This window comes from Daphnia carinata, chromosome 10 (genome assembly GCF_022539665.2).
Source record: "Daphnia carinata strain CSIRO-1 chromosome 10, CSIRO_AGI_Dcar_HiC_V3, whole genome shotgun sequence".
Lineage (NCBI taxonomy): Eukaryota > Metazoa > Arthropoda > Branchiopoda > Diplostraca > Daphniidae > Daphnia > Daphnia carinata.
In genome coordinates, this window is record NC_081340.1 from 6,202,249 (window position 1) to 6,225,829 (window position 23,581).

At 40.0% G+C, this 23,581-nt stretch overlaps 4 protein-coding genes and 1 pseudogene across 7 annotated transcripts; 2 read left to right on the forward strand and 3 right to left on the reverse strand.

The window, feature by feature from the left end:
• Positions 1 to 39: 39 nt before the first annotated feature.
• Positions 40 to 1,308, forward strand: LOC130701321 (alpha-ketoglutarate-dependent dioxygenase alkB homolog 4-like). The gene is made up of 5 exons (XM_057523295.2): positions 40 to 229; positions 304 to 426; positions 493 to 585; positions 650 to 855; positions 924 to 1,308. The coding sequence occupies exons 1-5, from the start codon at positions 107 to 109 to the stop codon at positions 1,276 to 1,278; spliced, it is 900 nt and encodes a 299-aa protein (XP_057379278.1). The 5' UTR covers positions 40 to 106; the 3' UTR covers positions 1,279 to 1,308.
• A 682-nt stretch (positions 1,309 to 1,990) lies between these two features.
• LOC130701301 (tubulin alpha-1 chain) lies at positions 1,991 to 4,108 on the forward strand. Its single transcript, XM_057523267.2, has 6 exons — positions 1,991 to 2,144; positions 2,380 to 2,440; positions 2,508 to 2,529; positions 2,637 to 2,719; positions 2,781 to 3,667; positions 3,722 to 4,108. The coding sequence occupies exons 1-6, from the start codon at positions 2,142 to 2,144 to the stop codon at positions 4,016 to 4,018; spliced, it is 1,353 nt and encodes a 450-aa protein (XP_057379250.1). The 5' UTR covers positions 1,991 to 2,141; the 3' UTR covers positions 4,019 to 4,108.
• Positions 4,109 to 4,272: 164 nt separating this feature from the next.
• LOC130701340 (uncharacterized) lies at positions 4,273 to 6,348 on the reverse strand (annotated as a pseudogene).
• LOC130701373 (vacuolar protein sorting-associated protein 35-like) lies at positions 6,195 to 17,994 on the reverse strand. The gene is made up of 31 exons (XM_057523330.2): positions 17,869 to 17,994; positions 17,582 to 17,800; positions 17,402 to 17,522; positions 17,185 to 17,332; positions 17,014 to 17,119; positions 16,892 to 16,949; positions 14,154 to 14,211; positions 13,840 to 14,075; positions 13,694 to 13,778; positions 13,516 to 13,627; positions 12,409 to 12,627; positions 12,227 to 12,347; positions 12,012 to 12,159; positions 11,836 to 11,941; positions 11,711 to 11,768; positions 11,580 to 11,643; positions 11,292 to 11,518; positions 9,520 to 9,712; positions 9,335 to 9,458; positions 9,062 to 9,269; positions 8,873 to 8,997; positions 8,752 to 8,821; positions 8,600 to 8,683; positions 8,324 to 8,539; positions 8,107 to 8,255; positions 7,841 to 8,048; positions 7,496 to 7,780; positions 7,252 to 7,431; positions 6,953 to 7,192; positions 6,747 to 6,890; positions 6,195 to 6,682 (listed from the first exon to the last, which is right to left on the reverse strand). Exons 1-31 carry the CDS (start codon positions 17,934 to 17,936, stop codon positions 6,491 to 6,493), a joined length of 4,572 nt encoding a protein of 1,523 aa, XP_057379313.1. The 5' UTR covers positions 17,937 to 17,994; the 3' UTR covers positions 6,195 to 6,490.
• Positions 13,218 to 23,384, reverse strand: LOC130701300 (carboxypeptidase B-like). 4 transcript variants are annotated; one of them, XM_059497261.1, is made up of 11 exons: positions 20,472 to 20,618; positions 20,200 to 20,418; positions 20,020 to 20,137; positions 19,787 to 19,943; positions 19,625 to 19,730; positions 19,499 to 19,550; positions 19,341 to 19,428; positions 19,063 to 19,265; positions 18,895 to 18,979; positions 18,669 to 18,780; positions 13,218 to 13,316 (listed from the first exon to the last, which is right to left on the reverse strand). In XM_059497261.1, the coding sequence occupies exons 1-11, from the start codon at positions 20,537 to 20,539 to the stop codon at positions 13,244 to 13,246; spliced, it is 1,281 nt and encodes a 426-aa protein (XP_059353244.1). In that variant the 5' UTR covers positions 20,540 to 20,618; the 3' UTR covers positions 13,218 to 13,243. The 4 variants fall into 4 exon arrangements, with proteins under 4 accessions (XP_059353244.1, XP_059353245.1, XP_057379249.1 ...); XM_059497262.1 differs by lacking the exons at positions 13,218 to 13,316; positions 20,472 to 20,618 and adding exons at positions 18,445 to 18,592; positions 23,231 to 23,362; XM_057523266.1 differs by lacking the exon at positions 13,218 to 13,316 and adding an exon at positions 18,445 to 18,592.
• Positions 23,385 to 23,581: the final 197 nt, after the last annotated feature.

Genomic DNA, 23,581 nt, shown 5'->3' on the forward strand with positions numbered 1-23,581 from the left:
TCAACCATTTGTTGCCGCTGGACATGGCGTTGCATAGCAGACGATTCTCGAATCGTACGCATTGACGTTTGTTGACAAGTTGTTGAACGATAATAGGTTTTGAATTATGTCAGGTAAACCACGTCCGTGTGGTTGCAAGGGTTACCGCTCTTGTTTATTGTGTGAAAGAGAATTCAATCTGCTACCGTTTAAGGATGACATTTTTACAGCTGATTCACTTAAAGAGCAAGTAAGTAGTATGTTTGTGTTGAAAGCTTTTGTACTGGTGCCTTTTATGTGTAATCCAATCACCGTCCATTCCAGGGAATTCCATCATATATTTATTGCCCTTCATGTAACTTAGCTTGGCCAGGATGGGATTGTGATGCAGATGAACATCCAAATCACAGTGGAGAACCAATAGCATTTCCTGGGATTTACATTCAAGTACAATCATTTTTGTTGATTATTTAGTGGACTGTTTTATTTTATTTCCTGTATTTTCATTTTCAGCCAGAATTTTTTACTGAAAAGGAAATGATTGAGCTTATGAATTCATTTGATTCCATTCCATGGGAATCTTCTGTCAGTGGAAGACGAAAGCAGGTATTTGCATCCATTCCTTCTAGTCCAATGTGAAATCAACAATCACACATTACTATAAAAATAGAATTTTGGACCTAAAACAAATTTTAAGAAGAGGAAACTTCAACTTGGTAGTTTTAAAGGAGTTCCAAGCTTTTCCCGGTTATTTCAAGAAAGGATTCAAAGTGTTCCTCTTTTGAGAGATTATCACACAATTGAACAATGCAGTTTGGAATATGATCCAGTACGGGGTGCTTCCATTGAGCCACATATAGATGACTGTTGGGTTTGGTAAAATAAATTTCTAATTTACCTGTTAATTTGCGTTCAGCGAAAAATTGCTTTGCGCTTAATTGCAGGGGCGAGCGTATCGTAACCCTCAATTTAGCCGGCGACAGCTATCTTACGATGACAAAGTATCATGGGGGCGATGATAAATATAATTTGCAACAAGTTGATGTAGAGCTACCCAAAGCAGAAGATATTCCTGATATTTGTGTGAGGATTCCGCAACCGGCAAGATCTTTGGTTGTTATTTATGGTTCTGCTCGTTATCAATGGTTACATTGCGTGCTCCGACGTGATATTAGGGAGCAACGGGTTTGCATTGCCTTGAGAGAATTCACCAAACAGTTTCTGGATCCAAACGATAGTACGGGACAGGCTGTTTTAAAAGCTGCATCAAATTATTTTGATTGTGACAAACAATGTTAGCTTGAAAATATAAAAAATTTAGGCAACATCTGCTGTTTGTCCATCTGTTTCCTGCAGCCAATTTAGTGCCAGACTTGAACCTGCCCTTTCCTGTTGTTATACAGTTGAAAAACCAATGGTAATCAAGCATATTGCAATGAAAGTTTTTGTTGAATGCAGCAACTATGGTAGTACCTGTGGTGATTATACGTCGAACCTTAAAAGGTAAGGGTAATATCCTCCCCTAAAACCCGTTGGCCGTCACGCCAGTGACGCATCACCACGCCTTGTACTGGAAAGTTCCCATTCTACACGAATCTTTCCCCAACTGAACTATCATGCTTTTGTATAAGGTTTGTAGGTCGTTAGGGCCCAACTGCTGACTTTCCAAAGTTGGACTGAATAATGCTGGCTTGCTTACTTGATTTGATACAGTACTTAACTGAAAATTATAAATCCTCAAGCAAAAACTGAGTCAAAGCACATTATCTTGAATGCAAAAATCATATTAAATACTTACTGTAGAGTCCTTCTGTAGCAATGCAGCAGAAGCAGACGCGATCAATACACAAAGTCCGTTAACAAAAAGTCAACGCGGGAAGAAAAAAGGCAGCGAAACGATAGGCGGATACCGCCTCCTGATTGGTCAATAAAAAAGCAGACTCGTCCCGTACAGTCAGTAGGGCAAGCCTCTCAATGGTTTGCCATGGCGAAGCTAGTCGGCGAGCCGTTCTAGGATTGGTATAAGTACCAGCCCTCCAGATTCAAGTAGGGCATTGTTCACTCGATAGAGGACTCCATAACTACGTCGCTCTGTGGAAGAAGAAATTTCCCAACTTATTTTAGCTTGCTGATTATCGTTGAATCTCATCAAATTTATCAAAATGGTGCGTTATCAAAACAACTATTTTTTTATTATTTGTAGTTTTTCTAAGGTTGTCATGCTCCAGCTGTCAAAGCCATGAACGTGACAGCCGGTATTTACTGAACAAAATGGCAGCCGGTGCCTCGCCCTAAAACTTCCTAAACTCATTTGTTCAGCATTGATTGTGTCACCCGAGCTATTCGTGTACTCTTTGATTAATTTACTTTGTTGTTAACTAATTAATGTTTCTTATTTAGCGTGAATGTATCTCAATCCATGTTGGCCAAGCCGGAGTCCAGATCGGAAATGCTTGCTGGGGTAAGTTGATGTAATTTGATGTTGCTGCTGAAGAAATCTGTAACTGATATATTTCTCTTTATTGTAGAGCTGTATTGCCTCGAGCATGGGTAACTATTTTTCAAACTGAATAGTTAACAACTTGGAAGATCTCAATGTCTTTTCTATAACCATCATTAAATTAGAAAAAATGCTAATCAAGTTACTAAAATTTCAGAATTCAGCCTGACGGCCAAATGCCATCTGACAAGTCAGTTGGAGGTGGTGATGATTCTTTCAACACCTTTTTCTCTGAAACAGGTATGATTCATGAGACAAATTTTGTTATGAATTAAATTTACAATTACCTTTTTAAATGTAGGTTCTGGCAAGCATGTTCCTCGTGCTGTCTTTGTTGACTTGGAGCCAACTGTAGTTGATGAAGTTCGCACTGGTACCTACAGACAATTGTTCCACCCTGAGCAACTTATCACTGGCAAAGAAGATGCTGCCAACAACTATGCTCGTGGGCATTACACCATTGGCAAGGAAATCGTCGATCTTGTGTTGGATCGCGTCCGCAAGCTGTCCGATCAATGTACTGGCCTTCAGGGATTCCTCATCTTCCACTCTTTCGGCGGAGGTACCGGTTCCGGATTCACCTCTCTGTTGATGGAACGTCTTTCGGTTGACTACGGCAAGAAATCGAAACTGGAATTCGCCATCTACCCGGCCCCCCAGGTCTCCACTGCCGTTGTAGAGCCATACAACTCCATCTTGACTACCCATACCACCCTTGAACATTCCGACTGCGCTTTCATGGTCGACAACGAGGCTATCTATGACATCTGTCGCCGCAACTTGGACATTGAACGCCCGACCTACACCAACTTGAACCGATTGATTGGTCAGATCGTTTCTTCCATCACTGCCTCTCTCCGTTTCGATGGTGCTTTGAACGTCGACTTGACTGAATTCCAGACCAACTTGGTCCCCTATCCTCGTATCCATTTCCCGTTGGTCACCTACGCTCCAGTCATTTCGGCTGAGAAGGCTTACCACGAGCAGCTGACCGTTGGAGAGATTACCAACGCTTGCTTCGAGCCTGCCAACCAGATGGTCAAGTGCGATCCTCGTCACGGAAAGTACATGGCTTGCTGCATGTTGTACCGTGGTGATGTCGTCCCCAAGGATGTCAACGCCGCCATTGCTACCATTAAAACCAAGCGCACTATCCAATTCGTCGACTGGTGCCCAACTGGCTTCAAGGTATAAATTATATTTATATTCATTTTGACAAAGTTTTAATTTGTCTGATTAAAGGTTGGCATCAACTACCAGCCACCAACTGTCGTTCCGGGTGGTGACTTGGCCAAGGTTTCTCGCGCCGTGTGCATGTTGTCCAACACTACTGCCATCGCCGAGGCCTGGGCTCGTTTGGATCACAAGTTTGACTTGATGTACGCCAAGCGCGCTTTCGTCCACTGGTACGTCGGTGAGGGTATGGAGGAAGGTGAATTCTCCGAGGCACGTGAAGATCTTGCTGCTCTCGAGAAGGACTACGAGGAAGTCGGCATGGACTCGGTCGAAGGCGAGGGCGAGGGCAACGATGAATATTAATGTTCTCAATTCGTTTCCCTTAATCGACGAGAGTAGCATTTACTTGAATTTGACTGATTTGAATCTCAAATACATAATCTCAAGCATAAAGCACAGTATTATTTATTAAATCTACGTATTAACTACGAAAGCGTTCTAAATCGTCCAGTTGAGGGATTCTTCGTATTTCAAAGCTGAAGAAAAGATAGAAACGGAAAACGTGGAATACCACAACTTTCCATTCTGTGAGTCATTCGTAATAAAAACTATATTTCCGGTGGTAGTCTTTTTATTCGTGGTCAAAAAGTTGATAACTTAGTGCATCTAACAAATGTTTACACCACTTTAGTTGTGTCCCGCTTTTGAATCAATTTCAGTTGCTTTTTCTTCATTCTCTTGATTTTGTTTGTATTCCGAATCTGAAATGATCAAAAACTATAAGACCTACTGGCAAAATTTTTAAGTAAATGAACTTACCACTTGCACAACTTCTCCGCGACGCGCATTTTCTTCTTCACGCTTCTTATTAATCTCGCGGCGGCGGGCGATTTCAGCTCGTCGAGCTCGCTCTTCTTCCTTCATACGATTTTCCAGTTCTTTCACCCGTTGACGTTCTTGTCTCAACTGAGTAATTTTCTGAAAAGGCATTTTAAGCCTTTATCTTGGTACAAATACCGAGGGCTGCAAAGAAAACGGAACAATTTAGAAGTGCCTTTCATATGTTCCGATACATTGCCATAGAACAGCGCCTACTTGGATTTTGGTTCTTTCCATTCACGACCAGATTTGGACTTTCCTCTTGGTATATTCCGCATTACATCAGCACCACATGGAAGACTCTCTTTAGGAGGAGCTTCAACCTTTTTTTTGTTGGTCGAATTTTTCGTTCAACTGGAGTTTTCTTACCTGCGGAGAAAAATATGGAAATAATCTGGACCGTAAAAGAAATTGAAACTTAGTACTTACCAGATTTTTTCAGCATTAGTGTTTTATTAACTGTGATATTGCTTATCGGTACTCCAAATAACGTGCGAGGTTTCTCAACACCACACTTTACAGGTGAATCATCTGTTTGAATTATATTTGTCTCTTTAAGTGGAGTTGGTTCTAGTGATTTGCTTTCTTCTTGTCTCTGCTCCATGGGATTTTCTGAAGTTGCAACCTCTGTTTCATCAGTTTGACTTACTGGCTGGTTTTCACTTGTTACACAATCCATTTTTCCAGCCTGTTTCATTGCATCTGTTGTATCTTCTAAATTGGTTGGAGTTGATACTGGGGTGAAGAAATTTTCTTGATTGTGTTCCTCATTGGAATGCAAATTTTCTTTAGAAACAACATCATCAACAATGATTTTAGGGACAGTGATTTCACACTTTCCAATGCTTTTATCAACAACTTCATCCACTCTCTCTATGATCGGATCAACTTTAACTGCTTCAGTCACTTCCTTAATGCTTTCAACATCTTCAATTCTTTTCTCAGTGTTGTCAACATCTTCATCTCTTTTCTCAATGATTTCAACATCTTGAATCACTTTTCCAGTTACTATTTGGCTTTCAAGATTATCAATATCTTCAGTCTTAACAAGAGATTTATCTTCCGTTTTTACAGTTAATTCAGTTTTTTGCATTTTAACTGGAGATTTAAGGATGTTAGTTTTAACTGGTGATCTAGAACCTTCTGGCTTTACAGGAGATTTTACACTTCGTGTTTCAACTGATTTTGCTGGAGACCATTTTGGTTGAATTTTGTTACCCTGGACATCAATAATTTCTGGTTTTTGGTTGATGTCATCCTCTTTTTCCTCATCAAGTTCAACCAAGATGTGGTTATCCTTTCCTTTTGCAAGATTGGCATGCTCATCTGTCTTCTCTTCACTGATTGGTATCAGTGTGTCCACACCTTCAACCAATTTACGCCTTTTTATAACAACTAATTCAACATCGCTCGTGTCATTATCACTTCCAGCAGGTTTATTCCTGGTGGAACGACGGGCAGCTGGCCTGGGTGTATCGTTATTGGCTGATTCTACCGAAGAATTTGACAGACGTCGGGATCTCCGGGTAGGCGTTGGAATTTCGGCAGGGGTTGATGGTACATTTCCGACTGAACGTCTCGTGCTTCTTCTTGTGGTGCTTGTAGTTGATGAATCAGACTGCTCTGCAACTTGTGTGCCAGATTCATCACTTTGTAAAGCTTGGCTTTTTCTTCTTGTATTTACCATTTCACTGCGAGACTGAATTAGCAAAGATAAACGAAAAAGCCACACTAATGGAGCGGGGAACGTATTCAACACTATAAGACTAAACAGTAACCAGTAAACCACGTGCACTGTTGAGACTTAAGGACATCTAGCGTATGAAAATGAACGACGTGGGTTTTTAGAAAATTAAGGAGAAACGTATAGAATCAAGGAAAAATTTCATAAATTCTTTTCAGTAACGGGTGGAAATTTTAACGGAAGTTTTTTTATATATGAGAAAATTTAATATTTTATTCTAATACGATTCCTTGATACGAAGGCGTATCACTGGTGCTGGACGGGTTGTCCCGTCGGTGCCTCAGCATCTCACAGCTGGCGCCCAAATGTCTTTCGATCAATTCCTTTTCGTCAGAGTTCTCCAGTTGCGGCAACAAGTCCTGGCGAACTTTGCTGATCAACTCGTTGATGTGAGTAATCGTAACCTTTAAGGAAACATAAATAAAATATAGGTTTTAATCATTGCGTATAATATATATATGAACTTACGTGCTGGTTTCCCTGATGAAAGAAGTGAACGTAAGCGTTGACAAGTTCTACAATTAACTGAGCTTGCACTCCAGGATCCAAGCATTCAGTGGCTACCTTTCCAGCTTTTCGTAAACACTCCAACACCTTTTTCCCATCACGCATCTGATAATACGAAAAGACATTATAGAAAGCACAATGTGAATGTTATAGGAAGTATGTCATACTGGTTTTCCTTCCAGCTCCTTAGTGGTAGATGACCAGAATAGATTGGAAACTAAAATCAGAGCTCGACACTGATCCGGTTTTCTTAGCAGTGCTGAAGCAAGCAGGGCGCACTTGGATCGAACAGGAGAGGAATTCTCTTCACTAAAACAGTCCAGCTTTTCTAAAGTAGCGGCCATCAAAGTCAGCGCAGCAAACTGGGCTTTGCTGTCTGAAATTTCTTCTTCATAGAGCGTGAAGGCCTGTTAAGTATCAACACTAAAGCCCTGTATGCAATTGCACTAAATTGCATTATTCAAACCTGAGAAATGAATTCATAAGCCAAAGTTTCGTGAGTTCCAAATATAATTTGGGAAGCTGCAAGAGCTCCTTGGAGGAAAAGTCTAAGGGGCAATTCGGCCAGTTCAGCTTTAACTAAAGCGGCAATACACTGATGACAGAATGTGAAAATTTTTTCACACTTTTTCTCCCAAAGTTCGTCCTTTAAAACAATTTTATGCATTTAAGATTAAAAACAAATATTAATTGTGATAAATACAACAAACCTCTTGTCGAACATCGAAATACTTCCTAGCAAGCTTGAAAGCCTCATAAATCAATGGAGGTAGAGTAAAAGGGATACGCCTAGCTCCACCTGCTCCAAATTGCTTTCGTGCTGAAGTAAGCATTCGATACTGCTGATCAAGATCTGATTCTTCTGCGGCCAAGAGATGAATCATGCGCGCCATCAAATTTTGTTCTTCAGCAAAATCTTCCGCATCTTGGCCAGTCAAAACCTGATCCGGCTGATCGCATATCAACGGTGCAAGCATGTTTAGGACGGCATCAACCTGTAGAGAAACAACTGTATCAATAACCCATGTGTCACGTCTAACGAGTAAAATACATACATGTTCTTGCGTCGTAATGTAGGTCTCGTTATCGAGAGCGTTGTTGACCAAATGAAGGGCAACTGATTTTCTTCCATTGAAATCAAGTCTCTGTAGGACTTGACCGAAATGTGGCAACTGTAGCAGCGTGACCAGGCTGTTGTAATGACTAATAGGCATTCGCAGCAAGCGGTTGACTTCTTTACCCAGCGCAGAATCAAAATCAACCCTGTGTTACAAGAAGTGTTATAAAATCAAACCAGAAAAGCATAGGCGGCAAAACATACCTTTCTACTGCAATTTTGTCGAGGGCGACCAATGTAGATTCTAATACTTTGTCAACCAAATTAATTTTTTCGGGATAACAGCGGAATGCAAGACTAATTAGAGAGACTTGCAAAGAAACCAAGTTTTCCGATGGCATTTCCGGACGTGCCTAATGATCATAAAAGCAATAGAAGATGTTATTTAAATCTGTTAACCAAACAATAAGTCTTTTCCTACTTGAGCTATGTTTCCAATCTGATCTGAAAATATGTCGAATAGAGGAATATGGGGGGGAATTGGTGGTTGGCCTAGAGCTTGTTGCCTCTGCCCGTAGGCTGCCAAACGTTCGACTAAAGCGACAAGAATTACGTGGACTTTGACATCACTATGTAATTCTGCACAGGCCTTCAAATATGTGTGCAGCGTGTCAAGATGAACTTCATCCGGAAATACCTATTTTGGCATCGGGTTGTAAATACCAATTTGAAGAAAATATCGCAATGTTATACGGACCTGAATAATGCACTCCATTAGATATTCTTGTGCTAGTGCATCGCGGCAGCTTACAACTTGTTCAAGGATGCCAGGTAAAACAACCTGTAACGAATTTTGACAAGATTTCACGACAGTTATTAGAGTAATGTTGGTAACCGAATTGTACGAACCTTTTTGTAAAGTTCAACATCAACACTGTCCAATTGGGCTAACCGTACGAGGTTCGTTCCAACTAGCAACCTATGAGAAACATAAGTATCTGGTGGCAAACCAAAACATTAAGATTCCAACCTTAATTCCTGACGTTCTCGCTCGCGGCGTTCTTTATCTCGTGAATGGCCTTGATACGCCATGCGCACCCAAAGTTTATTCATTTCAGAAAAATTAAGTTGAATAAAATCAACGGCATCCCTTACCTGTGAATTTTAATACAATTCATCAGAATTGATGTGGTTTTAATGTGAAAAGGAAGATTCTTACATTGCCATAGGACTCAGTGGCTAAAGGGTCATTCTCTGCAAGATCTGGAAGCAAGTTCCTAGTACATTGTAGCAGATAGTTTCGAAGGAACAGACCTCTCAGGGGATGTTGAACTCCACGACACATTTCAACAAGGTCACGAAGAATGTCACGTCTTGACTGTTCATTTGTTTTGATATACACAACTCCAACAGTAACTAACAGATACCTGAAAATAAAATAAAAAATTAAAAAAAAACCTTATTAATGTGCATTTTGCTACTTTCTCCTCACAAGCGTGGAATGATGTTCCCAGCATACTGAACAAGCTCATACAAATCTGCAACCTTACGACCATTCTGAAATTCATCTAGTAGATACATTTCAAGATGCTGGAGTTCATCACAAATAGCCATATCTGAAAGCAGAAATCAAGATTATAATTCATAGCTCGTGAACTATGGGAAATATATCTATACAGAGTTCATAGTATGACTTGGGGGAGAGAAGTGATGTACGTAATTCTCCCAACATAGTGGAGGCATGTTTGAGGGCGTCCATAAGTTTACGTTTATCCAAACAACGCTTCATCTGCAAAGCCTGAACTTTGACAACACTCAAGGCTTCATCCAGCAGCTTGTCTTGATCTTCCAATGGCGACATTGAGCCCGACTAGATTTTGAAACATCAAAACACCCCATATTATTAAAGTAGGGGAGTTTAAATCACTGGGTAACATTTTTACCTTTGACATCGTGGGCATTAGGATAATCGTACTACGACACAAAAAATTTGTAAAATGTGAATCTGACGTGAGCTCTGTCGCCCACTGTCTGTGTAATCAAAACACCAAATGCCCCGGCTATGTTGCCAAATCAGTTCGGCATAACTGGCATGTACAATTTACAATGGTCGATTGTTTGCTATTCCAGTAGAAAAAAGTTTGAAAACGAAGTAAAGAAATATTTCTGTCTCGTGGAAATGCATTTTGTGATCTTTATTTTGCTACGTATAGAAAACTAACCCCTTCATTCATTTAAAGCGTATCAAATTTAAATTAGATTTTTCAAAATAAATATGCAACTCGAAACAGAAACAAGTTTATGATCATAAACTGCAAAGGTTTCCTATTCTTGAAATGACTCATCTTTGCAGATGCCTAATATTGCAACTCTGCAAGGGTTATCATCCGCCAAGACATCGACCACATGAAGCGCGCCATTCCTAGAAGCATGTCGTGGATTGGACCTCTCATAGGCAATTATCATAGGCCTAAGCCACTCTGTTGAGATCATTTCATTTTGAAAACTGGTATTTGGAAAATAGTAGACAAAAGTGATTCAGTGACGTCTGTCGAACATGTAAACTTTATGATTCCTATAAAAAATAGCCAGAATAGTTGTGTAACTTGCTTTTTGGATGACTGGACGGTGAGTCATTGGCGACCGCGTGGTTGCGTCTGCAGAGTGTGCCCCTTTGTTGACTCAAAAACTTACGTTACATTTCCTCCGTAAGTGAAATCCTACAAGAATCATCTGTGAAATCCGAGTGGACAGTCCGCCTGCAAAGACTAGGTATACAGTAACTTTTATTTTTGCAATTCTTATTTCATGTGGCAGAAGTCAGTGTGTACTGCAACTCGAGACTGAATTCGGTTTACGAACGTTTATAATTGACCGTCATTGGTGATACAGAAATAGTGGTCGTTTACATTAGCATTACAGCTTCTGCCACTACTTTAACACCTTCCCAGACTTCCAAGTTATTTGCCAAGATTTGACTGCCACAAGGAAAAAAAAACGATGTTAGCCTGATAGTTATGAAAACCTACACTTAAAAATTGCAATAATTTTTACACTTACCTTGCGGGTAGCTGGAATCCAAATTTCCCCGTATCACGCATTTCAACGGTGTACGAATATTTAATTCCGGCGCCTCCCTTTTTGGTAACCAATCATTTTAATATTACATTCATTAATACTGATAAAGCTTTACCCTTACCTTTGCCCAGTCATCACTGCAGCCAGATGCAAGACCTGTGAAATTTAAAAATTTCATGAACTTTTTGCAGAATTGCTGCGATTTCATGACAGCACATACCTAAAAGATTAGTTGACGTGCCAATTGTATAGGGAGTTCCCTCGACAGCCGTTAGCTTATCAACTGCACTTTGAGCCAAGTCGTACTACATTTAATTAGGGAAAAAATGTTTACTTTTCCATTAAGCGTTTCACTTTAAAAATGAACAAACCAGGTCTTGATAATCATCTGGCAGAGCAGAAGTATAGCCCCATGGAGTCAGCCAGTATTGTCCATACGAGTGGAAGGAAAAGTAAACTTTGGTTTGATTTGCAACGCTCAGCATTGCGTCACGAACGTTTCGGGCTTCTACTTGGCTGAAAGCTGAACCTCCGTGATAAGTCTCGCCACATTCGATCGAAGTACTTCCACCAGTGTTCCAGTAGTAGTCAAAGTTACCTGTAAAGCTTCCCCTTGCTGTAATCCAATTTCCCACTGCTTGATTACGAACAATATTTACGATTTAAATCGGTTCCAACGCAGACACCTGAGTTTGGAGCACGATTTTTTCTCCACAGTCGGTCCTAAAAATTCCAAAAAGGGTTTTATTGGTCAAATTGACCTAAAGCGAACACAAATTGGGAACCCAACCCCTGTTGGTGAGAATGTGTAGGTGTAGCCATCTGGGTTGAGGACGGGCATGATGTACCTGCATAAATATTTGCGTGATGGGGGATGGTTACGTGGTATTCAAATTTAATAGTTATTTAACTAACCAGTCGATGTTGTCTACGTATTGTGGGTGTGCTGCATAATTTTCTACCAATTCGCGAATAAGCCATGTAACGAAAGCCGGTGAAATCCACTCACGAGCATGAATTCCTGTTTATTTGTTTTAGGTTTTAGGCGGATGGAAGCCAAATTTATGGCCGGAGCTTTCCAGCACACTTACCGCCCTCAGCAAAAATGGCGTTTTTCCCGCCTCCTCCTGTCGAGATTTTGAGTATTGGCATATCGTTACCCAAGTAACTTTGTCCAGTACTTGTGACGGTCACCAAATTGGGGTAAGTGGCAGCCATTTCATTAACAAATTCATAAATCTATATGTTGTATAGTGAAAAATATTTGAGTTTGTCCCTTCGGCTAAAAGTGGCATTTCTAACATACGGCTGGTAAATCGGAATATGACGTCCAGTCAAGCGAATATCTTGGTGTACCAGGGGATCTCTGTAGAGCTTTTTTGGGTGCTAGAGGCGGGGCAATGTCACGTCGACTTAATTCAATTTCGCTATATTAAGAAAGGGTTCTTAGAAATCCTCGAAATGTGCGCGCTTATTGATTTCTCTTACTGTTGAACGTCGTCTATTTTTATGTGATATTCCATTTTGAAAACCTCCAACAAATCGACGAACGTTTTCGTGAAAGCGGGTGGGACCATGACGTCGGCCGTAAAGTCAATATTACGAGGCTCAGTCCAGAAATCGTAAATGTCGCTTCTCTCATTGTAGAGCTTCACCAAAGCATCAAAAGAAACCTTGTCTTTGGCTTTCACTTGGTAGACTTGGTATCTGTAAAATCCAATCAGCAAAGTATTCAATTGCAAGTTGCAGTTGGGTTTTAAAATATTCGGTTGCTTACCCATCGTAACGTCTTTGCGTGGCCAACGCTGACGCAATTAAAAGTGCCAAAGCAAAAAGCAATCTCATTACGGATTATTCTTTTTGTTCGAAACACAAAAACTGTTGTCACCTTGTTGAAATCAAGAATGTTTTGAAATCGCACAGGCTCACTTGACTATTTTTCTTAGCGTATTAATCGTTTTACTTGACTCCGTTTGTCAATAACGTTCTTTGTACTTTCGAACTTAGTCGTGTTGCTCTATCAAGATCTTTATCTTGTATTTTTTTTTACTATTTCATTTTCAATATTAACCTTAAAGAAATTGTGATCCGGGTCACACGATTATTCTTTTTGGTACATCAGCTATTGTTTTAACGATAACGTTTTTCTAGCTCTAATCGAACGTCTTAATTTTGTTGTTCTGTCTCACGACAATCAATAAAAGCATTAAAGGATCGTGAAAAAAAATTAATGCAGTAGATAATGTATAACATTTCATCGTATGTTGAAGTATATTTTTTAAAGTGACATGCTGGGCACTAGTGTTCCAAGTCTTCACTCGGCTTACATGGACATCACGTCCTCTGCAACCACCTTAATGGCCTCCCACGTCTCCAGATTATTGGGGATGATTTGACTATAAAACATTTTGAATGTTTTTAAACCACTCGTGAAATATTAGGGTGCAGGGATATTTAGCTCTAATTTTCCCCATTCAGCAATCAGTGGGTGTGATTAAAATTTTCAGTTAGTAAAAGAGAAATGCGGAAATCGCGTTTACGCCCACTTTGCTGAATGGAAAGAAAAATAGAGTCGAACATCGCTTTATGACTTACTCTGCAGGCAACTCGAAACCGTATTTTCCAGTATCTCGCAACTCAATAGTATAGGCATAAGGAATTCCGGCCCCTCCCATTGCCCAGTCATCGCTAGGTCCGGTATTGACGTCTATAAAATTTCGTAAATGTTATTCTTCCAGCATTTTGATTTCAACCCTACTGATGACAAACTTACAAAGAACATTGGTAGATGATCCTATTGTATACTGAGTTCCGTAGACAGCGGTGAGCTTGTCGACAGCCCGAACAGCCAAATCGTACTGCATTTAAAGAATTTCAATTAAATTGTTTCAGTTTTCATTCTTTTAAAAATTGCATTACAAGCTGGTCGTAGTTTGCGGGTAATTCTGCTGTGTAGCCCCATGGAGTAAGCCAGTACTGCCCGTAAGAGTGGACTGTCAGGTAGACCATAGTTTGATTGGCAATCCCTAGAATGGTGTCGCGGATGATTCTCGATTCGATTTCACTGAAAGCAGCACCTCCGTTGTAGGTTTCGGCACAAGGCAAATCAGAGCTACCTCCTTCGTCCCAATGAAAATCAAAGTTCCTATTCATGTCTTCATGATTTTAAATTGAAACACGGGTAGTTTAGTGCAAACGTTTTGTTAAACTTTTCTATATTGAATTGTATTTACCCGTGCCAATGCAAGCGCTGCCATCATTTGGCCTTCGATTTTTGCGCCACAAGCGGTCCTAGATTTATAGAAAAAAACTATAACTGTTTGATGTAAATGGTGCAACTTGTCTCAGTTTACCCCGTTTGCAGCGAAGGTGTGACGGTAGCCATCGGGGTTGACGACAGGCATAATATACCTGTACATTTGCAGTAAATTATTATTATTTTTTTTTCATTAGGCGAGTAAATTTTAAAAAATGTTATTTAGGTACCAGTCGATATTGTCGACGTATTGGGGGTGGGCGGCGTAGTTTTCGACCAATTCACGGATGACCCATGTGACGAAAGACGGAGAAATCCATTCTCTGGCATGGAAACCTATCCAATCGAAACATAAAATGAATGATTTTCAATGTCTATCGACACATGGCGACGTTACCTCCATCTATGAAGATTGCCTTTTTGCCGGATCCACCTGTAGAAATTTTGACCAAGTTCATGTTGTTGCCTTCGTAGCTTTGTCCAACCACCGACGTAGTCATCAAATTGGGATACGCAGCAGATAGCTCATTGAGAAATTCTTCAATCTAAAGAATAAATAGTAATTTTAAGGTGCGAGTTTTTTTTTTTTGCTTCAATATGGACTTACAACAGGAAGGTCAGAATACGATTCCCAGTTGAGTGAATAACGAGGTGCACCAGAGCGAGAACGGAGTTTGTTACGAACAGCGGACTCTCTTTCTTTCCTGTTTGCTTCAATAATTCTAAAATCACAGTTTAAAATGTCATATTGAAACTTCACGTTAATTAGGATTTTTGCCGGTACCTTTCAACATCAGCAATTTTGACCTTGTAATCGATATCGAAGGCTTGCATCAAATCGACAAAAATTTTTATAAATGCTGGAGGGACCATAATGTCAATGGGGCGGTTAGTGTTGCGGGGTTCAGTCCAAAAATCGTAGACGTCACTCCTTTCATTTTGCAGTTTAGTCAAAACTTCTAACGATGCCTTGTCTTTGGCATTTACCTCAAACACTTGATACCTTTTTGAATAGGAAACATTCCTTCCATTAAACACATTTTAAAAAGAAAAGAAGATTGATGTTTTTACCCATCGTAATGTTTCTGGGCGGCGATTGCCGATATCACCGCAAGAAAGGAGAAAACCAATGTCCTCATTGTGTCCGCACTAAAATGATTATAAAATATTGAGGCAGTAAAAAAACAACTTGAAGTAGCATTTCTTATCTTATTATCTATTTGATTGTTGGTTTACATAATTATTTAACACTTGGCGTACAATCCTTATCAAATTCAACTGCTAGAGCGAGCCCAGAGCTCAATCGAAATTGTAGTAGATTGATTTGAAATCCATTTCATGCCATTTTTGCCAACCTGAGATCACTTTTTAAACATTGTTTGTTAACATTCGGCCCTGGTCTGCGAAGACACTGGTAACCCGCGGTTCGCCTAGTTGCGTGAATTATTTAACATTTTCGGCTGAATCTGATATTTCCTTATTAAATCCATTCGCAATTACGAGTCTTAAAATCCAATCAAATGTTGGTGTTTGAGACCCATTTCATTGCAGTAATCATTCTTTCCCTTTGGCAACATCTGAAACTTATTAGCGGCACTCTCCATTGGGCTTTAATTTTAAGTTGGTATTAGATTCATTTAAAAAATCGATCTAGGTTTATGTCTTAGCATTTTTTCATCATTTTTTTTTATTTCATGGTGATAAAGTTTTTAGTCGTAATGCAAAACGTTTTTTTCTTGTATATTTCCTAAGCGTTTTTTTTTTTCGGATTACATGGCCATCACATCCTCAGCAACCACCTTGAAGGCCTGCCACATCTCTGCGTTGTTGGGGAGGATTTCACTGTGCCAATAGCAAATAGTTTAGATAAGTTAAAAGCGATCTTCGTGCAATTACACCAATCCTTTCATGACTTACGTTGCGGGCAATTGGAAACCATATCTTCCAGTGTCTCGCAATTCGACGGTGTAGGAGTAGGGGATTCCAGCTCCTCCCTTTGCCCAGTCGTCACTGCCGCCAGAAGCGACGTCTAACGCATTTACAAAATTCAAAATTAGTCTTTTTTCCCATTTGCAATGCAATCCCAATGCCTTTTTGATCTTAAAAGATGAACTTACAGAGAACGTTGGTGGAAGTTCCAATGGTGTACTGAGTTCCGTAGAGGGCGGTCAGTTGGTCAACAGCGCGAACAGCCAAGTCATACTGCAAAATCCCATTTGTTTAAACAAGATTTTCCTTAAAATTTGAATATTGATACGTACAAGCTGAGGGTAATCGGCGGGGTATTCGGAAGTGTAACCCCATGGGGTAAGCCAGTACTGGCCGTAGGAATGGACAGTCAGGTAGACCATAGTTTGAGGGGCAACGCTCAAAATGGTATCGCGAACGATTTGGGATTCGATTTCGCTGAAAGCAACTCCGCCGTTGTAAGTGTCACCGCAGGGAAGGTCAGAGCTGCCTCCCTCATCCCAGTGGAAACCGAAGTTTCTGTTCATATCTTCAAAAAAAGAAAATTAAAAAACCGTTGCTACTGCTACCTTAAACGTCTGATAGTTGTTCGAATTACCAGTGCCCATGCAAGGGCTGCCAGGGTTCGGTTTTCGGGTTTTGCGCCACAGACGATCCTGCGTATCGATAAAACAATGTCCGTTTAGTTTTTTTTCTTGGTAACTGTTGGGATTACTTAATTCGAGGTTTTAAAAAATGAAATCTTACTCCATTTGCAGCGAAGGTGTAACGGTAACCATCGGGGTTGATAACAGGCATGATGTACCTATTTATTTAAATTGAACATTAAAAAAAAAAATTCATTCATTTGGATTATCTATTTTGCATACCAGTCGATGTTGTCAACGTATTGGGGATGGGCAGCATAGTTCTCGACCAACTCATGGATCAACCAGGTGACGTAGGCAGGAGAGATCCATTCGCGAGCATGGATACCTATTCAAAACAAACGTTAACTTTTTTTTTTAAAAGAGTACCTCTAATCGTTTATAATAACTTACCGCCATCGACGAAAATGGCCTTTTTGCCAGTTCCTCCAGTGGAGATCTTGACCAAGTTCATGTTGTTACCCTCGTAGCTTTGTCCAACCACTGTGGTAGTCATCAAGTTAGGATAAGCAGCAGACAACTCGGCGAGGAATTCTTCAATCTAAGTAACAATCCGCAAATTGAATATTCAATCCTTTATATTTTAAAACAAATGTCAAAAAGGACTTACGGCAGGGAGGTCGGAGTACGATTCCCAGTTGAGGGAATAGCGAGGAGCTCCAGCGCGGGTAAGGCGGGGTTCCTTGTGGATAATGGGCTTGGCAATATCTTTACGACCAGCTTCGATCATGCTAAATAATTGAACTTTTTTTCAGTTATTTAAATTGATTGGGATATTTGAGTGACTTACGCCTCGACGTCGGCAATCTTGACTTTGTAATCAACATCGAAAGTTCGCATTAAATTGATGAAGGTGGAGGCGAATGCTGGAGGAACCATGATATCAACGGGGAGGTTGATGTTTCGTGGCTCAGTCCAGAAATCGTAGACATCGCTCCTTTCATTTTTCAGTTTAGTCAAAACTTCCAGCGAAACCTTGTTTTTGGGATTCACTTCAAATACCTGATACCTACGTAAATTTTTAGAATTACCTTTTTGAATAAAAAATATATAGTATATATCTATTTGAACAAATACCCATCGTAACGCCTCTGAGCGGCAAGGGCCGATGTTGCCACAAGGGCCAAAACGAGGAAGAGCTTCATGGCTGAGTTTGAGCTGAACAAACAACACACTGATCATACTAGCATAAATTCCCTTAATTTATAGATCCCGGACATCGATTTTCTGATATCGGCCATAGTCGGGGTCTTGGTAGAATATTATGAAAGTTATTGGCGTCAGTGCATGACTTTGGACTGTCTGGCCAATCAACCGTTACCCAGCAATCTTTAAAACGGGTCACTACGTCAATTATGGGTTTTGAAATTAAATTTGTGCCGGTACCAGTTGTGTCGGGTCTCACGTTTGTTTCGTACTTTATACACCCGCTCACCTGTCCCGTTCATATCAGCATAACAGATAGGATAAAAGAAAAAAAACTTACATGCGCTCTGACGTTGTGATTCTAAAAGCCATATTTGTATCTAATTTTTTTTTATATATATTCTGGTTGCCTTATTTGGGGAACTTGAAAGAAACTAAGTTTTTTTTTATTTTTCAACCAAATTTTTGGTTAATTTTTTTTTGCAAAAAAAAGTTGAAGAAGGGAAATCAATTTCAGTTGTCATTATATATCTGATTTTTAAGACAGGTTGTGAATTTTCAAGTGTTGGTATAACGTTACTAGACGATTGTCATTGCGTAATCAGCCACGACCTTAACAGCTTCCCACATTTCCAGATTGTTCGGGAGGATTTGACTGTTTTCCAATTAGATAAAAAAAAAAACACCATTTAAAACCAAGTTTTCCTCTCAGAAAGAATTAAAAAACTTACTCAGATGGAAGAAGGAATCCATAATCTCCAGTGTCACGGAGCTCAACTGTATAAGCGTAGGGCACTCCTGCTTCGCCTTTAATCCAGTCAATGCTGCCTCCAGACGCAACATCTAGAGTTTAAACGGGGAATAACGTCACGTTTAGTCTAATCATCGAATGGAATTTTTCCATTCCATCATTCCATTCATGCATGTTCGTGACGATTAACAGAAGCAAAAACTTACAGAGTAGGCCTGTTGTAGATCCAACACTGTACTGAGTTCCATAGACAGCTGTCAAATTGTTGACAGCATTCTGGGCCAAATCAAACTGCAAATCAATTCAATTTAAATTCAATTCTACAAGATAGAATTTGTTTTAAACTATGGAAAAAGGTTAGTTTTGATACTTACTAACAAAGGATAATCTTCAGGTAGATCTACAGTGTAACCCCAAGGAGTGAGCCACACTTGACTGTAGGAATGATAGGACAAGTAAACTTTAGTTCTTTCGGCCACCAAAAGAATAGCATCGCGGGCATTGGCGCTTTCGTCCTCGCTAAAGGCAGCTGGCCCGTGATAAGTGTCATCACACCCATTGCCAGCAGATCCTCCCTCTGCATTGGACAAAAAAAAAATGTTCGTAAAAATTACAATCTGAGAACGAAACGTTGATAACAGATGAAACTTGCCGTTCCAATGGAAACCAAAATTCCGATTAAGATCGATTCCGACACAGGGGCCATTCACAGGCTTTCGATTTTTGCGCCACAAGCGATCCTGTTTTGAAAAGAAGCACATTTTGAATTCAAATACTAGTGGACTGTTTAAAAAAAAATCTATATCTTACATCGGCGAAAGAATATACGTAGCCATCGGGGTTCATAACTGGCAGGATATACCTAATTATAAACCGGAGGAAATGGATGAGTTTATTATGATGCACAGTTTAAATGTCAAAAAGAAAAAAAATTACCAATCGAGATTGTCAAGGTATTGGGGATGGGCTGCGTAGTTCTCAACCAACTCGTGAATGAGCCAAGTGTTGAAGGCAGGTGCAATCCATTCACGAGCGTGAATACCTGTGAGGAAAATTATGCTAAGGTCAATTTAAATTGTACGAAGGCAGCGTAGTTACCTCCATCGACGAGGACGGCATTTTTAGTTGTGTTTGAGGACTGAGAATTGGAAATTTTAACCATGTACATCTCCCTGTTTTCATGTGTCTTGCCAATGGTAATCAAAGTCACAATGTTTGGATAATTTTGAGCCAACTCGGCAAGGAACAGTACGATCTGCCATTTCAAAATTCGCGCCAACAACAGTTCAGCATTAGGTTTTGGTATTGCATATAACTAAACATTAGCTTACGGTTGTGTAGTCGTGATATTGGGTCCAGTTCAACTTGTAACGAAGAGAACCAGAACGTGAACGGGGCTCTTGAACAACACTTGGTGAAGCCTGGTCTTTTCGAGAAATTTCAATTGCGCTATTTGACACAATTTAGTTTTATTTTGGTGGGCCATCAACATTCCATTATCTATTGCAAACCTTTGGACATCGGCGATTTTGATTCGATGCTCTAAATTGTGAGTTTGTAAAAGACGGTCGAATGTTTCAGTGTAAGCAGGTGGGACCATAATATCGATGGGCTCATCGAGACTTCTCGGCTCAGTCCAGAAATCGTAAATGCTACTCTGTTCGTCGTAAAGCTTGGCGAGGGTTTGGAATGAAGGCAAATCTTTTGCTTTCACTTGTACCACCTTGTACCTAGAAAATGAAATAGTAATATGGAATGCTTGTTAAATATTAAAATGTTTTACCCATCGTATCGCTTTTCAGTAGCCCACGCTGATGCAAGAATTAAAGCGAAAAGTGCTAGTGTTCTCATAGTTACGGCTGCACTTGAATGTTGTCTAATGATTGTTTTGAATTTCCAGTATTTATATGCGCTCGTTAATGCCTCTAATAACATAAGCGTATCTTAAAGGGGGGCAATGACCAATCTTTTTCTGTAGTTATGTATTTTCGGTGTTGACTCGAAGTTACTAACAAAGCAGGAACTAGATTAGTACGTCAATCATGGCTTGTTGTTGGGCCGTTGTTTTCGTTGGCGATCACGTTTTTAGGCCCCCTAAATTAAAATTTTAGAAATGATTGCCTTTTCCGTTGACAGAAGAGATTATGAAAAATGTGCCGTTGAGTAGGACTGTTTGACACAGCCGTGGGCTTATGAGCTTTTACTACTGATACTGTATGCTTCAGAACATTTTATGCCTTAAACGTGATCTTGACGGCTCTGGTAGGCATTGGTATCAATTGTTCAAGTAAGAAAAATGGTACGGGAAAATGGGTGAAATGCCCTACACCTAAAGTATTTTTATTGTGGAACCTTTGTTCGAACATTTGTTTTGATGTCGATAACATTATTAGGCATATTTGTGCTTTTACTTATCGGGGATACAATATCTCCACCTCGTTTATTTACAAGCTTTGTTGAATTGCGCAACACGCTCGTAAATTGTTTGATTTTTCCCATTGTGTAACGCAAATAGAAATGAAGCTGCTGATTTTGAAGGAATCAGTTCTGAACTACGATTTATTTATTGCATTAGCAATGTTTTAAGATAACGTGATGGAATGACATGATGTAATTAGACGAGTCCGGTGACGTATTCTGCTACAACTTTCATGGCTTCCCACATCTCCAAATTATTCGGGATGATTTGGCTGTTTGGTTTTTAATTCAATTAAAAAAAGTAGTGAAATGACAGTCTAAGCTAATTTTTTATTTGTTTTGGTTTAAAGGCCTTACTCAGCTGGAAGTAGGAATCCGAAATCTCCTGTATCTCGAAGCTCGACAGTATAGGAATATGGAATTCCGGCTCCTCCCTTTGCCCAGTCATCGCTACCTCCCGATGCAACATCTTGTATCCAAGAGGTAAAAAGCATTAAAAATTCAGAAAAATTATAAGATTTTATTGTTAACGATTACGTAATTTTAAAATTCTTACAGAGAACGTTGGTAGAAGATCCAATTGTATACTGAGTCCCGTAGACAGCGGTCAAGCTGTTGACAGCATTCTGAGCCAAATCAAACTGGAAAGAAAGGATTGTGTAAGACTTTTGTTTTTTAAACATAATATGAGGTAGAGGTGACAATTTACCAGCTGTGGGTAGTCTTCGGGCAAATCGGCGGTATAGCCCCAAGGTGTGAGCCAATATTGACCGTAAGAATGGTAGGTCAGGTAAGCTTTAGTTCTTCCATTTGCAACTGAAAGAATAGCATCGCGAACATTGGCGCTTTCGTCTTCGCTGAAGGCAGTTGGTCCGTGATATGTTTGATCACAGCCGTTACCTGCAGCTCCTCCTTCTGTAAGTGGAAATAGAATAATTACAAACCGAAGTACAAAAATTAGTGGTTCAACTTTCCATTCCAGTGGAATCCGAAGTTACGGTTGAGGTCAATGCCGACACAGGGACCATTTACTGGCTTTCGGTTTTTACGCCATAAGCGATCCTGTTTTGCAGAAGAAAAAAGAATGTCAGTAAAGAAGCAATGTTTACTGAAACCTTAAATAGCGAAAGCCTTACATCTGCAAAGGAATATACGTAGCCATCAGGATTCATAACTGGTAGAATGAACCTGGTTGAGGCGTTCAAGATTATTCATCGAATGTCGATTGTTAACATTAGGAATCGACTTACCAATCAAGATTGTCGACATATTGGGGATGGGCAGCATAGTTTTCAACCAACTCATGGATGAGCCAAGTGTTCCAAGCAGGTGAAATCCATTCACGAGCATGAATACCTTAAAAAACGATTGATTTTGCGAAATTTAGATAATATGGTAGTTCAGGACAATTGTTAGCGGCAGGCTGAAAGTCATCGCGTACCTCCATCGACGATGATGGCATTTTTGTTGGGGTTTGCTGTTTGGGCATTAGAAATCTTAACCATGTACATCTCCCTGTTTTCGTACGTCTTGCCAATGGTAATCAATGTCACAATGCTAGGGTAATTTTGGGCCAACTCGGCAAGAAACAACGCAATCTGCCAATCAAATTTGCACCATCGTCAATTCAATTTAAATAATAAGTATATCTTTAATTTTCTCCTTTACAGTTGTGTAATCGTGGTATTCAGTCCAGTTCAACTTGTAACGAAGAGAACCGGAACGAGGCTCTTGGACTACGCTAGGTGCAGCCTGGCCTTTAAGGTTGTTTTCAATTGCACTGAATTTATAATGTTCATGTTGTTAAAACATTCTCTTCGCTTATTTTAATTTTAGGCAAACCTCTGGACATCGGCGATTTTAACTCGGTGACGCAAATTGTGAGTTTGCAGCAGCTGATCAAATGCTTGCATGTAAGCCGGGGGGACCATGATATCCATGGGGTCATCGAGGCTTCGCGGTTCAGTCCAGAAATCGTAAATGCTGCTCTGCTCAGCGTGAAGCTGGGCGATGGCGTGGAATGAAGACAAATCGTGAGCTTTCACTTGAAATACCTTGTAGCTTTTATAAAATATTATTATGAAAAGGCAAAATATTTGCATAGTTTGTTACGTATTAAATTACCCATCGTAGCGCTTCTGGGCGGCCAAAGCCGATGCGGCAAGTAATGCCAAGAGGAGGAAAAATCTCATGATTGGTATCCTTGCACGTTCTAGTTGAAACTGGCGGTTGGGAATAAATAACTAGTCGTAGTAAATCACTAGTGGTTGCTATAAGCAAATAGCCAGTCAGTTTTTACCAGATTTTAGTATCCTTGATTTCAACTAGTTGGTATCTCGAACAGCAACATGTTTACCAGTTGTTTACACTTAAAAATTAAGCCTGTCATCGAAAAGACGGCCAAGATTATCGTATCAAATTCTAAAGTGCGTCGTATTTTCTACTAGAGGTGAGTGTGTGTCGTTAAGTATAGAT

Excerpts from the sequence above, each read along its gene's own strand:
- LOC130701301 (XM_057523267.2), top strand. Across the intron at positions 2,441-2,507 it reads GATCGGAAATGCTTGCTGGG|AGCTGTATTGCCTCGAGCAT; the intron begins GTAAGTTGATGT and ends TCTTTATTGTAG. Across the intron at positions 3,668-3,721 it reads GGTGCCCAACTGGCTTCAAG|GTTGGCATCAACTACCAGCC; the intron begins GTATAAATTATA and ends GTCTGATTAAAG.
- LOC130701321 (XM_057523295.2), top strand. The coding sequence starts at position 107 with ATGTCAGGTAAACCACGTCCGTGTGGTTGCAAGGGTTACCGCTCTTGT. Across the intron at positions 427-492 it reads TTCCTGGGATTTACATTCAA|CCAGAATTTTTTACTGAAAA; the intron begins GTACAATCATTT and ends TTTCATTTTCAG. Across the intron at positions 586-649 it reads TCAGTGGAAGACGAAAGCAG|AATTTTGGACCTAAAACAAA; the intron begins GTATTTGCATCC and ends CTATAAAAATAG.
- LOC130701373 (XM_057523330.2), bottom strand. The coding sequence starts at position 17,936 with ATGAAGCTCTTCCTCGTTTTGGCCCTTGTGGCAACATCGGCCCTTGCC. Across the intron at positions 9,459-9,519 it reads CAAGTCATACTATGAACTCT|ATATGGCTATTTGTGATGAA; the intron begins GTATAGATATAT and ends TTCTGCTTTCAG. Across the intron at positions 8,256-8,323 it reads AGATTGGAAACATAGCTCAA|GCACGTCCGGAAATGCCATC; the intron begins GTAGGAAAAGAC and ends TATGATCATTAG.
- LOC130701300 (XM_059497262.1), bottom strand. The coding sequence starts at position 23,298 with ATGAGATTTTTCCTCCTCTTGGCATTACTTGCCGCATCGGCTTTGGCC. Across the intron at positions 20,138-20,199 it reads AAAATCGCCGATGTCCAAAG|CGCAATTGAAATTTCTCGAA; the intron begins GTTTGCAATAGA and ends TGTGTCAAATAG. Across the intron at positions 19,266-19,340 it reads TTTTGGTTTCCATTGGAACG|AGGGAGGATCTGCTGGCAAT; the intron begins GCAAGTTTCATC and ends TGTCCAATGCAG.